We start from the raw sequence: 18,829 nt of genomic DNA on the forward strand, positions 1-18,829 counted from the left end.
CACAAAAACAAATTCAACTGGAAGAACAGAGAAATTGCCAGTATTTGTACTGCTAAATGTGAAAGAAATTTTGAACATACATTACTTCAAACTACCTTAAGCACCCTTAAGGCATTGAAGACTCGCCCCAAACCATGTGCCGCCCTCTGAAAAAGTTCACTTTCCGTTGCCTGCAAGTGAAGTGTTTTGTTGTCGCTACAAAATGCAGACAGTATTGATTCGTGTCACCTTGTTATCTTTATCTGGACCTGAGATGTCCATCGCTGCTATGTACACTGTGTTGTGGGCATTGACCGTAGCTGCATGTATTGAATGAACACTAGTGTCTAATTTCTGACGGTAGCAAGCTGTGTGTGTATTTTCTGGGATCGATGGTGGTGTCTAACACTTCTGTTACACCTCGTTTGATCCAAGTTAGATTACCGGCAACAGACGTTTCTTTGTGCCTGAGTCTTCAATCCCTTTAATCATATTTAAAGCAATTTCTCTGCATGGAGAGGGATGTCTCCTCCCAGTAGAGCCAGTAGAGTCGACCCCTTCTGCAGGCAACAGTAGAGTGGCCAAGATCATGAAGGGGAACATTGGGGTTCACCATGCAAAAAAGTATAATCTTCTGATAAAACTTCTTTTTTAGTTTTTTATCACCCTAGTGAATCTGAAACTTTTAATCTAACATTTGCACTCAACAATGATTATTCCATCTATCCACTGATCAAAGCCTAACAATCTTAATCGACAACTAACTTGACTTTCAGTAGTGCATTTAAATCTTTGTTAGAAAGTTCTGTCAAAATACTTGTTCGGTAAAACCAGTCCAGGGCTGATCTGAAGTGTGTGCTTTGATATAATATACATGAAGTAAATATGTGTATATGTGTTTTAAGGCTGCGGGGTACTTAATTGGTGATAGGTTCGATGTTCAACAGTTGCACTAGTTAACTAACAATTCAAGAAACTCACCATTAAAAAGCGGTCACTAACCCAAAATTTTAAGAAGAGGGGGTTTGGGCCCGTTGGATCCCACCCCCCTCCAATGATCCACTTTGATTATATAGCAATATTAAGATGATCAGTCTGCTCTAAATGGGGACACAAACTCAACTATTATCTTTGGAATATGTCCCTCTTTAAGATTTTGGTAACATTGTCTGCCACCATTATAAGTGTGTGTGATAACCAAGCAGCTAATGAGATGCGGGAAATAGTTTTTAGAGGGGGTACATAGATTGATTGGTTTTAATGCAGAGTTACAAAGCTACAGATAATGCAGCTCTTCAAAATATGCCTGGACATAATTTTCAGTTTGTAAGACCTAAGTTCCTATATTTTTTGAAACATTTTCCAAAACTTTTTTTTCTTGTCATGATTCAGGTTACTTGGAGTATTTTGGAAATTTGCAAGAATTGGAGAGAGAAAAAGTCCATATGTTGCAGTCTGTTGCATCGCCATGGCAGTGAGCATCCTGTTCTTCACATGACCTTTCTTTGGACAGTTGCAACATTATGAGATTCGGAGCGTCCGCCAGTACTTCAACGCCATCTTGCAACATACACTTTGCCTCGACTGTCGGTCGGGTCCTTTGGTCGTAAACCTGTCTATCAGGAACCGGTAACTTTTTCTAGTCGGCGATCAGCGAGGATTATGTCAATTACTGCTATCGCTGTGACAGCTCTGTCAATTCTAAGGCTGATGATATTTTTCGTCTGTATTCCAAAAACTAAGTTTTACTGGACTGGAAAGGTCAAATAATAGCAGTCTGTTGCATGGCTATGGAAACAAGAATCCTGCTCTTCACAACCATTTCAATTCTGGTGCAACGTCATAACTTTGAAAGTTTAAACATGCGGTGATGGTCACAAACAAGACGGTTGGCCAGGATTTTTCAGGAGTGAATCATGCTCTCGAAGGGACATTGGAAATTTGAATGTTTCCTTTATTTCCAATTTTGGTGTAAAGAATATTCCAGAGGAAAACATTCTTTTTCTTGAGGTGGGAGGGGGGGGGGGGGAGAGGAACTGATTTTATGCATACCAGTGATATTTTGCATTCAACGTAAATATGAATAATTTTTTCTCGAGATAACAACATTTGAAGTATCATTGGATCATTTGGTTTATCACTTCATGTATAAACACATAGATTCAACATAACCTAAATTGTAATTTAAGAAATGACATTTACATGAGGTTCAAAGGAACAATTTATCCCTACAAACTAATCGTGCTATAGTCTGTAAGTTCCATTAGAATAAGGACATTTATTTGTGATTGGAAACTGTATAAGTATCCTTTCAATCTGGGCCTGATCTTGACAGTAAAACAAACTGCCACATGTTTCATACTCCACAGGGTACACAGAGCAATGTCAACCTAATATACTCTCATCTCTCAATCTTCTTTTGGTCTTCAGTATTTTAGGAAGTTGATGAAGTTGCTATCTAAGAGCAATGTAAGATTATTGGAGGAAAAGTTTCAAGCAAACTTTGTTATAAAATATTATACACCAAAAAACATAGCAAACTTTATTTTGTGTAGCCACCTATATTTACCTTTTCTAGGCTGTTATGGAACACATATGGTATTTTAAAAATGAGCTGTGAAGGTAAAAAAGATACAGATGTGAAAAAACAGGACACAGAGACTGAGAAAGGTGTATCACTACTAACTGCTCCACTAATTACTGAACATGATTTGAGCTGAGGATCTGGAAAAATTGAATCTTATTTTATTTATTTCTTTGAATGAAAACTATTTTTAATGTTCTTGAAACATGATTTGATGTGCAGACCATTTGCTGCAGAAACTGATTTTCTCTGGTGTGAAGTGGTTGTAAAATACCTTAAATATATAATTCAGGAGGTTCAAAAAATATTCTAACTCTTGTTGCTCTGCATAAAAATCTTAGAACAGTTTTGATCGATGAGCGATTCTTTCACGTATCATTAAGAAAACTGAGGTTCGCCAATTTGCTGTTAGTTATGGCCAGTCCTTGTATTGCTCTACATGATTTAAGCAGTTAACAGTCAGCAGATGACCAATATAAACTGATCACTTCATTATAAAAATCAAATTATTCTCCTAATGACTACTAGTTACCCTCAAATCCATTTCTAGCATTGTCAAATACGAACCATTAAACTAATACCTGCTTTGACAAGTTCAAAAGATTTGCATAACATTTAGTCGTACCATGGAGCTGTTTATAGCTCCATGATCGTACCGATCTTTTCTGATTGCACATTTGTTTAAAGGGATGCTCCAATAGCTGAAGTCTACTGTTGACCCTAAATAACCTGCAAATTTCTGGCTCTTTTGGTCAAAAATTGCATCCTAATTTTAAAAAAACTTGATGGACAAGTTTTAGTATTTTGTGAGATTTCATGAATATATATATGGCAATGGCAGAGTTGGTGAGGTCATCATGAAATTGAGCTGAAAATGTCTTGTACATATTTATCCTCTAACTTGGCCAGTAATGCTCATACTAGTAAGTAACATATTTATAGGGATTAAGGGAAAAGTGGGACATTGCTCCCTCCCTCCCTTTCCTTTGAAGAAAATGTTGGATTCTGAAGAGAACTATGTAGCTCCTTACCAAGCTTGAGAGGCTAATATGTGGCCTTGTGTCACGTATATGACATGACTGTGATGTACATTATGCTATGGAAATGGGCACGCACAGTTATGTAATGTACAGTACAGACGGGGAATAAATATATGAGTTCTGCATACAACATGTTTACTTAGTTTATTTACAGTACGTATCATAAATAAAACGGTGACATTTTTTTAACTTGACTGAGACCCATCCGCAGAGATTTAGGGCAATTTAGTCTGCGAGGTTATATTTTTGTGGCTATAAAACGGGACAAATATCTGATGTGATCTAAGGATTGCAGGTCAGACCAGATCATTGCAATGTGTCCTTGGGCAAGGCACTTTATCTCCATTGCCTCTCTTCACCCAGGCGTATAAATGGGGAGCTGCGAGGTAACTTGTACATATAATTGTGTGAGCCAGTCTGTGGCTGCACCCTATGGGGGTGTCCCCGGGGGACACGTGGATGTGGTGCCCTGGGAGAGACTGATTGAATTGTGCACACATGTGTGTGAGTGTGACCAGTTCCCATATGACCAGGGGTTTAGTGCTGTAAAGTCAAGTGAGGAGGCATTAGCCTCATACAAGACTGTAAACCTTTAACTTTTACCGTGACTTCAATGTGTATTAAGTTAATGGCAGCCCTTCTTTAATGAGATGAATAGTTAACAATTGCTCTGTTCAATATAAAGAAGTCGTTTAAAAACCAAAAAATAATAATAAGATGCATATTTTTGGCATTTGCAATTTGACTGCACTGATGCTTTGCAGGTCAAGTACACTTTTGGGAATTTCAAGGGACAGTCCAACAGCTGTACCTTTCCCCTTCTTTTGTTTTCATAATTTCCTGAAACATCATCTATGATTGAGTATTTATGGAGTATTTATGATCAATGAATGATGATGATAAACAGACAATGTGGTGAGTGAAGTTAACTGATGGATTACATTGACTCAAGAGTTTTATTTCTTAATACACAAAAATTACCATTTTTGTCAGTAATTTTGAAACTTCAGTGGAACTCAATAAATTATTACTAGTCTGCACATGAAACTAAAAGCTTTGTTGCCATTAATAACATATTCATATTCTACAAATTATTCTGTTTCTCTGTCAGAACAGTGCCAAGTTACTGCCTCCTGTGTTCAAGATGAGATGTGGTATAACTTAATTCATGAAAACAAGTTGTACAATGGTCTTATTATAGACTCTTGAAGGATAACGAACCTTTTGCATCTCCGACCAAGACAAAAAGCAGACTTTGATACTGAAGGTACCACCAACCATAGTTACAAGTGTATTACCTCCTCCCTACCAGTCTCTCACCCCCCCCACCCCCCCATCACTGGACCAAAATGCTAATGCAACCGAGCCTCCTCAAACTGGGTTACCACAAGTTTTGGGTTCCTCCCAGAACTCGGATTACAGGAACCATTGAAATTGGTGGCGGCATATGTCAAAGACAAACTAAGTCACAAAGGAACAACACTTGGGTGAAGTTTATACTTGGTACGTAGATCTCTTACACAAGGAGGACTTGATCAAGTCTAAATATGACATGATTGAACCTAAAGAGCCTCAGATATCTATGTTCTTTTTATTTATGCCAACCAGGATCTTTTCAAACTGACCAAGATGTTTCTTATCAGTTCACTGCAAATTTCTCTATATTTCCAAATAACCTAAATCATGATAGTATGATTGAGCTATGTCTTCTTTAGTCCCGTTATGGTCGGTTACCTTTTGTGGGTAAAGTAGTCAATTACAAAGTTAAAATCACCACATAATTGCATTCTAACATTCCTAATCCATTTCCATAGATTTTAATATATCTCTATGCTTTACATTTCTCTTCTTTAATCTGTCCATCAAGGATGCCGGGCTGTTCTCTTTGTCATCCAACGATAACATATTTCTCTTGATGATGTGCTGTTGCATATTCATATCTTTGTCGCCCACGATATAAGATGGCCTGCTCTGAGAGTTACCGTCTGGCGTTAACTTGCCGACACAGTCACGACTAATGCAAAGTTTCTCGACTTCATCATTGAGGTCTTGTACATTTGAGTGTGCTCTGTTCACGACATTAGTTTCATTAGTATGAACACCCAATCTTTCATCATTTCTGCCCAATGGTGGACCTTCCTGGGTATCATCCAGTTTACCAGATATCAGCCCTGCTTGCATTCCTCTGACTTTTGTGTCATGTCGTATGTCTTCTCTTAGTGAACCGATATGGAACTCTTTGCCACTGGACGGTTCTATATGCCTTAGTGTAAACCCTTCAGTATTGCTACCTTTATGCTTTGAAATCAAATTCCTGTAAGATTTTGCTTCTTCATCAGGTCCTAGATTATTTCTTGAACAGTTATCAGTAAAGGTAAGGTCCTCACCAGGGCCAGTCAAGTCATACGTTACTCTTCTGCCCAATTCTGTCCTCTGACAGCCTTGTATCTCTTCGTTTCCGTGACCCTGTGGGTCATCAGTTTTTGACCTCTGTGCTTTTGCCATCTGCCCATTTGGTTGATCTCCAAATCTACAGTTGTGACAGTCATCAGCTGTTGAGACATGCAACTCTTCCTCTTGTGAATCCACTTCCTCCTGTTCATATCCACTGTGACACAAGTCAACAATTTCTGATATCTTTGGTTTTGTTCTTTGCCAAAAATTCATCTGTTGTTCCTTTCTGCTAAAATGTGAGTCTTTCATTTGGTATTTCTCAAGCTCTGCTCTTTCAAGTGTCTGTGATTTTTCCCTTTTCCCACCGAGTGAGAGATGATTTGATCTCTCCGTATCTAATGCCATAGGTCTTGATTTTGTCTCCTCCTTCAATCCGCTGACGTGACGTTTCGAGGTACTCTTACTCTGGACAACTGGCGAAGGAGTCCAACAGTTCCATGGACTTGTCTTTAAGGAAAAGTTTAATCCTTGGAATAATGAATGATCTAGGCTTTTTTCCATCTTATTATGGCATTCTGGTGTAGCAAAATTGGTCCTTGGAGAATTAAAGTCAGCCATTTTAAACTGATCCGATCCTATAGACATCCTAGTTACTTCTCTATATGAAGGCTTCCCTGAACAATCATTAATAATGACAGGAGTTTCAAAACTCTCAGCAGATGAGATTGATGGCAATTCATCTGCGAGAGAATCATTAATGAGTGAGCTCTCAGTTTCGTCCAAATAAATTATCGATGTTTGAGGTTCAGCTGTGGGAGTTTGAAATGGCGTGTTGATATTGATTAATGTCGGGTCAGACCAAACTAGGGAAGACTCTGATGCAGGTGCTCGGGATGACTTGTCCTTTAACTGGGACATATCCCCATTTGTGTTGTCCAACATTTCTGTTGTTGCAACCTCCTCTGCAGACTTCTTGCCTATTTTTCCATGAATGAAACCAAGAGTGAGAGAGAGAGGAAAACAAACAAAAATGATGATTTACTTGAAATACTTGAATGTTCAATATTTCCCCACCAAAAACTAAAAGGAATCCACAAGATGTTTATTAAACTTAATTACAGTCTCTGCTAAACAGGGAGCAAATTAAAAATCTGGTTTAGAAAAGCAATATGATCAACAAAATGTTTAAAGTTCCAGAAAGTTTAAAAGATATTTGGCAACTTTTTTTAATACTAATTATGCATTTTTGATTTATGTTCTTTTTGAAGTGTAGGTGGAAATCTCTTAAGTACTGTGGAATAACTGTTTCCTTCAGTTAAATGTAAAGGACTAAGTCTTTGTCAATTACTTTTTCCTGCACTACTCTTGACAAAAGACACTTTAAGCATTTCTAACTTGGACAAGAGTAGGAAATTTTTTTCCTGAAGAAGATGGATTACCCTGAAAGTTTTCCTAATGCGACTACTTCAAACATTGTTTGAAGCTCTTCTACAGTAGGAATACAATGAAGAACAACATAAGACTGTTGAGATGGAATTAGTTATTCCAAATTTGGACAACACTTGTGAATGATTTACCATGAGGATAATTGAGAACATTTCACCCGGTATCGAGAATTCCTGTACAGTTAGCAAGAACTGACCTTTTTTCCCGTCTTCCTTTAAGTCTTCTCCAGCCTCACGTTCGGAGGTCATCTTTGGGCAAAGGGACTTAGACAATTCCAACTTCTCGATGGTGGAAATCAGTGCAGGGTCATCCTCTTCAAAATGCCAAGAATCTTGAAAGACTAAAAAGCAGGAAAATAGTAAATTATCAATTCATTCAATCAAAGGGTCTTGCAAATTTAAGCAAAACTTGGAAGTACAGCCACAAGCAGCTTGTTACATTGATAAGAATTTGAAATTGATCCAATTTGGAGAAAGATATTTAAAGGTCACCAAAATTGTCCCCCAAACTGATTAGGCTGGAAATGAGGTTTGGAAGCTGAAGCTGATGTTTGTGATCCAAGCAGGAACTTCTTCAGAGGCAAACTGAAAGAAAAACAGGCTTAAGGACACAATTGTACTTTCACCTACACAGGCTTTTTTGTAGTTCTTTGAACATTTATTTTTTCGCTCTTTAGTTTTAAATTCAAAAGTAATCTGTTGGATATCCTGATTTAAAAAAAAAATGAAAAAGAAAAAGACGATATATTAGTGATGTTGAGATATTAAACCTATTCTCTAAAAATATCAATATTAGTAACATACCGAAATTATTCTCGTAAAACTCTGGAAAGAGTTCTGTAGTTCGTACATTCTCTACTGTCTGACTTTCTCCTTTCCCGGAGGACTGGAGCAAAGCTTTATCATTTTCCTGACCATCTTCTAACGCCTGTAGTTCCATGTCCATTAACTGCTTTGTAATCATATCTACATTTGTATCCTCTGACCTTCCCTTTTGTTCAACCTCCTTGGTGGACTTCTTGCCTTTTCAACCGTGCCAGATGTCAAGAGAGAGAGTTGAAAAAAGTTTATTGATATATTTTAATGTCAATGTAGATAAAGAAGATAAACTAAATCCCCCCCAAAACAACATAAAACAAGATGTTTAAATACCTAAGAATACCAAATGCATACAAACTTGTTTCAACATCTGGTTTTGTATGGCTATATCCTAAACCAAAATAGTGCGCTAGACAGTTGAAGATATATGTCGCTAAATATTTAAGAAAGATGGAAACCTCAAAAATAATATTCAAACTATGCACATTAAATGACTGTTCCCGTCAGTTAAATTGAAATAAAGTGTCACAAACAGGATTTGGTGACTATCAAGTGATGATTCTTTATTCAATCACAACTCGCCAAAGGCTCTCATATCTTATAGAATTTACAAAATGGATAAATAAATAATGTGAATATTTTTTTTTTTCATTATTTATGAAACTGCTCAGCTCAATTATCATGAAAGGTTTCATAACCTAGACTGAAGCAAGATTTCCAAATTCATTTGCTAACCAGATTGACAGAAATTGTGACAAATGGCTAACCCACATGATACTGTTTTTTTAAGTGGCAAGAATTAACCTGTTTTCCTGCCTTTCTTTAACTCTTCTTGAGCCTCATATCCAGCAAGCATCTTAGGATAAACAGACTTGAACAAGTCCAACTTCTCAATGGTGACTATCAAATCAGAATCATCATTTTCTAAATGCCAAGAATCTTTAAAAGAGACAAGGTACAAGGTAAAAAAAGGAGAAAAGTAAAATAAAATTGTCAATATTCATGAAAGATGTTTGAAATTCAGCTGAAAAGATGTTTTTTGAGTGAAAATTGAACTTGATATTGATACCATATTTTGAGAATATCTTACAATACAGACTTTACAAATGTAATACATGTAATAAACATATCCAAATAAAATCATGTTTTGTTTCAAATAACACTAAAATAGTAAACTGTTTATAAACTTTAATTTTTCACACCATTTATCATTTTTTATGCCATCTATTAAATTAACTTACCAGGCATTCTCCAGGCTACTTCAAGGCAAGGTTGGTCATTCCTCACACAGACTGACTGATGGAGGTGAAGCCAGGGGAGCGGGTGGGTAGGGGTGGAGTGAGGCTTCTCTTTGTGCATGCTACTAATTTGACATATACCATCTATTACATTAACTTACCAGGCATTCTCCAGGCTACTTCAAGGCAAGGTAGGCCATTCCTCACACAAACTGACCGATGGAGGTGGGGAAGGGGGTGGGGGTGGGTAGGGGTGGAGTGAGGCTTCTCTTTGTGCATGCTATTAATTTGACATATACCATCTATTACATTAGCTTACCAGGCATTCTCCAGGCTACTTCAAGGCAAGGTTGGCCATTCCTCACACGCCTCTTCACAATGTGGTCCAGTTTTAATTCTTCTTGGTATGAGCACTGAAGGTCATATAGGGTCACTAAATCTATGACCTTCTCCCTTGTGTAAACTTGAGGCCATTCCAGCTTCTCATTAGCAAATTGCTGTGTAAATGTTACAAAAAAAGAAAATATAAGATGCTTTTGTAATGTCATAACATGAGACAAAACATTCACATAGAGAAGGAAGAAACATATATATATATGTATATATATATATATATATATATATATATATATATATATATATATATATATATATATATAGTTATCTTAATGCAGGAAAATATTTATTAAAGCTGCATATAACTATTGAAAAATATACATAATTATCTTTGATGCAGGAAAATATTTATTACAGCTGCATACAATTTATTGAACTGCTTATATAACTCTACTAATTACGTAAACATATTAAAGAATACATTGTAACATTTAAAACATATACCAATAGCATGTTTTTCATGTCAAAGTATTCTCATGTAGCTATGGAGATTTGATAGCTAAAACATTCCACCTAGAAGCATAGCAACTCTGATCGCTGATAATGTAATACTTTTTATTGAAATAAATATTCCACACAGTCCCCCCCCCACAAAAAAAAAACCCATCTCAATATCTTGTCTGTAACTCAAGATATGGTTGATTTAATGTAGCCCATTGTGACTTGCTGAAAGCACTCTTTACTTCACAAAGTTGTATCAAAATAGGCGGTCTGTGATGTCATCATCGCACATCTTCTGAAGCTTGTCTTTCTTATTATAATCCACTTGATGATTTATCTCAAAAATGTGTCACATTTAGAATCAAAATAAAATAAAACTGTTAGCAAACTGCTTATCCACTAGAGAGCCTGTGTAAGAGAATTTGTAAAAGTAAGTTGGCCAAACTTTCGATACTAGCAGGATCTTCTTCAAAGGCTAAATGACATTTACAATGTAAGCTTAGTTGATAAGGTTCTCTGTATTGAGAATAATGACAAAATGCAATTTTGTTTGGGTAGAACTATTTTTAAATATTGATAAATGTTTGAAATGTTATAAAAGACGAGCAGAGACAATTGCAGCTCAGTTGCCATGACGACATCACTCACTCTGTTGTTTACCAGATACGAGTAAAACACAACAAGTAAACACAACAAGTAAACACAATAAACTGATTACAATTAATTTGAAATGTTATAAAAGACGAGCAGAGACAATTGCAGCTCAGTTGCCATGACGACATCACTCACTCTGTTGTTTACCAGATACGAGTAAACACAACAAGTAAACACAACAAGTAAACACAATAAACTGATTACCATTAATTTAACCATGTCTGGTCTTGATTTCCTCAACTTGTATTTAGGGCAAACATCTTTGGTCTGAAGGAATTCACTAATGACATCTTGTTGTGGAAAATTACTTATTTTCATAGCTTTTCTGAAAAGAGATTGCAGGATAGGGAAATTGTCATGAGAAATTGTAAGTGCTACACAGAAATGGCTTAATCACAATACACACTTATGTAAAGACAAAAAAAGATAACATAAGTGAATATGATTTATCGAGAGCAGGAACGAGCCAGGGTGGGGGTCGGAGGTTGGGGGGAGTGGGAGGATGAAGAAGAGAACAACACTTCCCAGACTGTACAACGTTTTGCCATTCCAACAAAGGTAACTTTGTAGTTAACACTTTTACCAGTCAAGGTGTATTGTTATAACAGGTGAGGCGATTAGGGTGGGGAGAGGATGGGCTGTACAATAGTAACAATTATCTGTGTTAAACAAGCCGGGGATGGGGGGGGGGGGAGTGGGAGGATAAGGAAGAGAGCAACAATGTCTGTGTTCCAGGGTTTCCTTAATATACAGATACGATCATCAGCTGTTATTCCTTTATTTCAATAACCTTCGTTTCATCGACACTGAACACAGGTTTGTAGCCTCAGACGAATTCTCCCAATAGTTTATTGTCTTCTTTGAAAAGCGGAACATCACACTACTCAAATGATATATGTGGGCTTGTTATTAAAGGTTAACTTATTAATGGCTAAAGTAATATATTTACACATCATAGATTGCACATATATAATGGGTTTCCCAGATTTATCAAAACTTGTGTATATATCATGGAAACAAAAAGAGCTTTTCCAAAAATTTCAACAGATTTTGAATAAGATTATTACACACTGAATATGGTGCCAGGGACAGATGCATATTGTTGGATTCTATCAAATCATATTTATCTAGAGACACAGCTGATCATGCCACAGTATACATACAGGTAAATACAACACTACTACTCTAGGTGTAGGAGGATACAATACTCTAGGTGTAGAAGGATACAACATCGCTGCTCACATTTTGATTTCTCTCTCTATAGAGCATACATCATATTCCTTCTTGGCATTATGCCAGGGACAGAAGCATTCTGTTGGATCTCTATCAAATCATATTTATCTCAGAGACACAGTCAATCATGCCACAGTTTACATACAGGTAAATAGAACACTACTACTCTAAGTGTACGGAGATACAACATCTTTGCTCACATTTTGATTTCTCTCTCTATAGAGCAGATATCATATTCCTTCTTGGCATTATGCCAGGGACAGACGCATTCTGTTGGATTCTTTCCAGCTGAGCAGGTCGGCGTGCCACTGCACTGAGGGCAGCCTTTGCTCTTGTGAATCTGAGCAGAGCCAACATGATGACATCTCGAGCAATGAGCTGGTTTGTCGGGTAAAGTGTCTGTAAATATTAAAAGGAAAAGAATGTCAAAGCAGGGTAGGAAATTACACCTTGCAAATATCAGTCAGACCAGTTTCAAGGGAAAACTGCAAGTCCTCTCGGAACCTCACCGTGGTAAGCAAACAAGCTGAAAGGAGACCAGATTATCGCCGCAGAAAAAAGAACTCAATGTGTGCGTAAAACTCTGAGTTGCAATGCAATGGAATAGCGTGTTTACACATATATATATGTACATATATATATTTATATATAAAAGAGCAGAAAGCAAAAAGAAGGCATTTGAATTTGAAAGAAATAAACAGAACATCAGCCATTTCCAACTCTTTTCAAACCTTGTCAGATTGGGAATTCTAGAGTTTGAAAATGAAGCCTAAATTATTTAAACTTGAAAGAAATAAACAGAACATCAGCAGACTGCTTGGCACTTCTTTTGATTTTATAGTTGCTTTATGTATCAGGAGTGCTCATTTGTTTGCTTCACAAGCCAAAGGGGAATATTGTGGGTGTGTGCAGGCTGCCAACTCTACTCTTCAATCATTGTCAAATGTTTAGACTAGTAATTTGACAGTTTGGATCAGAATTTGTTTTTAATCTGTAAAGACTTTTGGATACAGATATTTTGCAGTATAAAAAGTCAGCAGAAAAAAAGTATTCTTTTAATACCATGTATTCAATAATCGTCATAACAACAGATACTACGAACATCAGGAAGGAAACAATTCTCACCAGAAAATGAAGGTTCTTTGGACCAATTCTGAAATCTTTTCAAAACATCTTTTCCTTCCAACTGCCTGACAAGTTGCATGGCGTGTACCTTTCCGACGCCTGGAACTCCCTTTGGAACATAATCACATCCAAGTAACAGAGCTAGAGCAACCAGGGTCTCTCTGGACATTCCAAGCTTTTCAGTCACGTCGGACATACGATAACACTCAATGACAGGATTCTGTAGACAATAAAGATATTGTACGGTAAGGGTTTAAAGAAGAAAGATAAGTAGTTGTTAATAGAACAGAATGTAGTTCTCAAGGAAAACAATTACTAAATCAAGACATTGAGAAATGAAAGAAAAAGAAAAACAGACAAAAAGCGAGAACAAGAGATAGCTAAAGCTAAATCCATTAATGGAATTATGGGAGAAAGTCAGTCACCCTCCCATCACCCCCACCCCACCCACAACTTTCCTTCATGACAAGTGTACGAGACCATGAGGAAGAACTGGAAATTTGTATCCTTTCTTCGGGCTAATTAAAATCCTGGTAACCAACCAATTGAGCCTTTCTGAGGCAAGTAAAAATTTCATTTTCAGACCTGCAGAACTACTGAACAGTGTCTTCAATAGTAACGTGAATTCTACTTAGCAATGAAATAAATTTAGGTCAGCTGCTCTAGGTGACCCCACATTTCCCATACATCTGCAACATCTCATAAGGCAGGGAAAGTTTCTCAAGGACTTTGTTACGGTTGTCCCCCCCCCGCACAACCTTCGCACAACCTACTTTTTGGTTGTCAGAACAGCAACTTTGGTAATGTCCGAAACATGTAGCAAAAGAACAAAGACCAATTTATACACTGAAAGAGAGATGTGTAGGTGTTGACAAATAGAACACTAGTGTTGGGGGCAACCTTCGTGTTAGGATGCGTGATTCCTGCAATTCTTCTAGAGGGTCCCGCAAAAATATTTTCTCTTGGGCGGAATTTTTTGAAAAATATCCTGGTACTTCCCAAAACCTGCACCAGTACACAACTTGCCAATAACAAGTAATTATAAAGTTTTGTAGATTTTCGTAAGGAGTAATGTGATTGGTCAAATCTTTCCAACAAGAAAACACTGGCTTTGATTGTGCGGCATAGCAAAGTGTTTATTGCACAGCACTGTATGTACTATATATGCGCTAAATCTCAATACTGGCATTTGTACGGACATCTTACTAGTAACATCATGAAATTCTCTCAACCCCCCTCAATATATAATTTTTTGTCGTTGAAAAATCACCCCAAAATAATTGAATTGGGGAATTTGCCCCTTTTTAAACATCCTATCGCTAACACTGGTTGGAGGTGCTATCAATTTATCATGTTTGCCACTTTGGAGGTATCTAGTTACTATAATGCAATCTGAACTTGATATATTAACAAATTGTTCTAATGGACGACTTCAAAAGCTGATTTTTGGTCGTCCTAACAGAAAATTGTTTCACTCAGACGAGCATTAAAAATTTGCTGTGTAAGTTACGGCTGGACATCCTTATGTTTGATGCTTGTTTACCTTGCCAGCCACGTGGAAATTCCTATAGACTGTCCTGCCTCCATACAAGAAAACATCACCATCTTCTGTTATGCATGCATCTACGATCTGCACAATTCATGAAAGAAAAGACAATTAGTGCCTGGTAAACGTAGGAACAGAATATCTTGTAAACAAAGAGAAAACAAAAAGTGAGATACAAACAAAACAAAAGAACAGTAAAAAAACTGATTAATTAAGTAGAGCCTTTGTCAGGAAATGTATAAAATTTTAAATAAAATGTCTTTAAATCGGAACCTTTCATATGACGATTAAATGAATGTGAGAAAAAAATTACAGAAATAATGATAATTGGAGTCTAATTTTAAGAAGAAAGTATCGTTTTTAAATAAAATACAGAACCATCGAATTGAAACTTTCAATGTGCAATTTGGGCCTTGAACATGAATAAATGCACACTAGATAGCCTATTGGTGACTGAATATAGCCTGCATCAAACCCCTCTCATAAATATTCTGTTTTGAAAATGTCCCAAAACTGTTTTACCCCTTTCTCATTCAAAAGAGCACACATTGCTTCTGCCTCCCCTTTGCTCTGAACATATGGCACTCCAAGAAAGTCCAGTAACTCCAGGCACTGCAAAATTTAAAGAAAAGCGTATATTGAGTACACTGATCATTTGAGGCACTACTGTACATGTATACATTAATGTATTGAGTATACTGATCATTGGGTACACTACATGCATTAATGTATTGAGTACAATGACCATTGAGTACACTACATACATTAATGTATTGAGTACACAAATCCTGGTTACACTATATACATTAATGTATTGTGTACACTGGTCATTGGGTACACTACATACATTACTGTATTGAGTACAATGAACTTTGAGTACACTACATACATTAATGTATTGAGTACACAAATCCTGGTTACACTATATACATTAATGTATTGTGTACACTGGTCATTGGGTACACTACATGTACATTACTGTATTGAGCACAATGAACATTGGTTACACTACATACATTAATGTATTGAGTATACTGATCATTGGGTACACTACATACATTAATGTATTGAGTACAATGAAGATTGGGTACACTACATACAATAATGTATTGAGTACACAAATCCTGGTTACACTATATACATTAATGTATTGTGTACACTGACTATTGGGTACACTACATGTACATTAATGTATTGAGTACATTGACTATTGGGTACACTACCTGTATATTAATGTATTGAGTAAAATGAACATTGCTTACACTACATACATTAATGTATTAAGTACAGATCATTGGGTACACATCAAACATTAATGTATTGGGTACAGTTGGGGCCCAGTTGAGGTCAAAGGTCAAAACACTAAAGTACCAACTCAGGAGGCCAGAACAAAAGTTGTACTAAGTGTGCAACTACTGTATGAGATTACAGACAGGTCTGCTTCCAATTTACTTACAGTATATAAATTTTGACAATGGGATCTTAGTTCATGCCCAACATTAATAGAGGGCGCTGTCCTATCTAGTTCTGTGACACTTGAAAAGCTAGTCTTTGAAGCTATTGAAACCTAATTAATATATTGTGTTACATTTATTGGAGCTAAACTTTTTTCCCACTCATTGTGTAACTAAGTACATTTTTGCAATGAAATGTTGCCTACTGATCATTTTGGCAACTTTTGACAAGTCTGATCGTCAAACAATTAGAAAGCTTCTTTGATACATTCTCAATCGTGTCCGCTAAACTCCCCTTCAAGCTTTTGAGCACATCGGTAAACATTGTATCAAAGTCTCCGAAATATACCGGCCTCATACCTGTGATTCCTAGTTGATTGCTAGTGGTATGTAAAGTACAATGTCATCTAGACCAGATCTTTGAAACATTTTTTATTACATCAAGCACATTTAAGACAAGTGTACATACAGCCTTTGGAGAATAATGTAGGATTAGGACAGTGCCCTCAGTGGAATTTTGAAGATCCCTTTTTATATGAACAGTATCTCAAAGATGCTTTTTTGAAGTAAATTGCAACTTTATGTTTTATCTTAGTTTAACTTACTTCCTTAATGAACCTCTTAAAGTGAGATCTTGACGTCCTCTGTTTAGGGTTTCCCCCACCTCTTTTTCCTCTACCTTTGCTAGCAAATCTAGCATTTACACGACTAGAAATGGTCTCCCACTTCATCTCAGGTGGTTCCCCATCCACAACAAAGACCAATTTGACACCCATCTGTAAGAGATTTGACACTCGAAAGAAAAGAGCCCTGGAGATATGAAAGAAAGAACATTTTTGGTTGTTTTACCTAATCGTCGGGTGAATAAGTACGATACGCTTGTTTACAATATTCACCGGATCATAGTCTGTGAGCTGAGAGACTCATGAAGCCATAAAGAAAACAAAAATGAAGCATTACCTGTACATATTAACAGTCGAATTGACTGAATCGAACAGATGCATTACACTGTAGTAACCTTGGCCATTAATGTTCTTTTATATAGTGGTGATGACAACCTTACTGATTTTGCTCTGTGATTTAGTTCTATCGTTTAGCAATGTGATTTCATCAATTGATGGTTGACCAAATTCTGTCAGATAAATATACAATTAAATGTTTGTAAAGGTCTGGAGTCAAACTGCACAAAGGAAGAAAAAGTGTTTCTAAGTTCGCCATTGCTTTGAAGTTTACCGTAGAATTCCAGTATGGACTAATTCACGAAAAGGTCTCAAAATACAAAATTGATGTTTCTTAGCTTTTTTGCTGTGGGAATTTATAGTTAAGGCTTTGTACTGTATATGCAATCAAGAAAATGGTTACAATTTGACTAATGAACACAGCAACTACACTGTCTATAAATTGCAGAAACATACGCAACTTAAGGGAACACACAAAATAACAGTATTCTACCATTCTTTCTTAGTGTTGTGTATTTTATAAAAGACCAAAGGGCTACAGTACCCAAAGAAATTGAAATACATTTTGCAAAATATAGGCCTACTTGTAAGATTGTTGAAGCTGGCTCAATTGTAGGTAGATAGCTATTTCTTTACGGTTCTCCCAAGAAAAAAAAAAACAATAAGAAATTAGATGTGAAATGAAATGGTGTACGTTAAATTTGCAATAGTAAGAGCATTACTAGTGTTCTTTTAAAGGATGAAGGTGATGTTCTCACAGTTTGTGCTCAGCTGTGATGGTTTGACCAGATTCATCCAGAAATAGAACGGATTATACTCTTTGAGTCTGTACTTTAAACATTAATGCCGGCACAGAATTATAAACGGCTTTCCTTGCTTCGAGCAGCTCAACTCCCAAGCTTTAAAAGTATAATTCTTTCTATTTCTGGCGGAGACTGGTCAATCTATACTAAACTTTATAAGCCTACGGCTACTGTATTTCAAGGCTTATTTCCGGATGGAATATTGCCAAAGAGACAATTACTCGTAACAGTTCGTCCTAACTTAGGCTCCGCCATCGGCCTTAGCTTCATTATGGGCTAGGCCCAATGGCCTACCTGAGATGTGGTTTAACAACTCGGCCCTGCACAGCCTTCACTCCACTGTTCTCACAGATCCAAACGCTAAGATCGACAGCAATAGTTTGTCCTTTCAGATCCGTTATAGGAACCTCCTTCTTTACAGGCTCCAGGATGTTCCATAAATACTTTACCCCCATTTTATCCTCATAAAAGTATTTGACAAGCAGCCTAACGCAGGGAAAATGTTAACTCTAATTATTGCACAACATACATTTTCAATACACCCCTTTTTAGTAAGCAGTAAGCGCTATACCGGTCTGTTTGTAATTACCACCAGCACTGATACCCACGGTGTTTTCAAAACAACCGTTGTGCACTATCTTTAAAGCCTGAAATAATTAAGCTACAAATAGTCCAATTGACTTCTATTGGGCATTTCTAAAATAGTGTACCAATATCTA

At 36.7% G+C, this 18,829-nt stretch overlaps 1 protein-coding gene across 2 annotated transcripts; it reads right to left on the reverse strand.

The window, feature by feature from the left end:
* Positions 1-3,349: 3,349 nt before the first annotated feature.
* Positions 3,350-18,815, reverse strand: LOC139982075 (uncharacterized). Of its 2 annotated transcripts, none has more exons than XM_071994597.1 (12): positions 18,405-18,815; positions 16,954-17,158; positions 15,417-15,506; positions 14,892-14,978; positions 13,349-13,568; positions 12,424-12,622; positions 11,195-11,315; positions 9,819-9,996; positions 9,066-9,200; positions 8,247-8,465; positions 7,640-7,774; positions 3,350-6,974 (listed from the first exon to the last, which is right to left on the reverse strand). In XM_071994597.1, the coding sequence occupies exons 1-12, from the start codon at positions 18,563-18,565 to the stop codon at positions 5,401-5,403; spliced, it is 3,324 nt and encodes a 1,107-aa protein (XP_071850698.1). In that variant the 5' UTR covers positions 18,566-18,815; the 3' UTR covers positions 3,350-5,400. The 2 variants fall into 2 exon arrangements, with proteins under 2 accessions (XP_071850698.1, XP_071850697.1); XM_071994596.1 differs by having other exon boundaries at positions 7,640-7,783.
* Between the last annotated feature and the right edge of the window lie 14 nt (positions 18,816-18,829).

The sequence above is a fragment of the Apostichopus japonicus genome, chromosome 16, assembly GCF_037975245.1.
Source record: "Apostichopus japonicus isolate 1M-3 chromosome 16, ASM3797524v1, whole genome shotgun sequence".
Taxonomy (NCBI): domain Eukaryota; kingdom Metazoa; phylum Echinodermata; class Holothuroidea; order Aspidochirotida; family Stichopodidae; genus Apostichopus; species Apostichopus japonicus.

Bases quoted from the DNA above. Each gene is read 5' to 3' on its own strand.
- LOC139982075 (XM_071994596.1), bottom strand. From the start codon at position 18,565: ATGGGGGTAAAGTATTTATGGAACATCCTGGAGCCTGTAAAGAAGGAG. The intron at 9,201-9,818 runs GTAAGCTAATGT...TCTCTTTTAAAG, and splicing joins AGTAGCCTGGAGAATGCCTG to ATTCTTGGCATTTAGAAAAT. The intron at 6,975-7,639 runs GTCAGTTCTTGC...ATGGAAAAATAG, and splicing joins AAAGGAAGACGGGAAAAAAG to GCAAGAAGTCTGCAGAGGAG.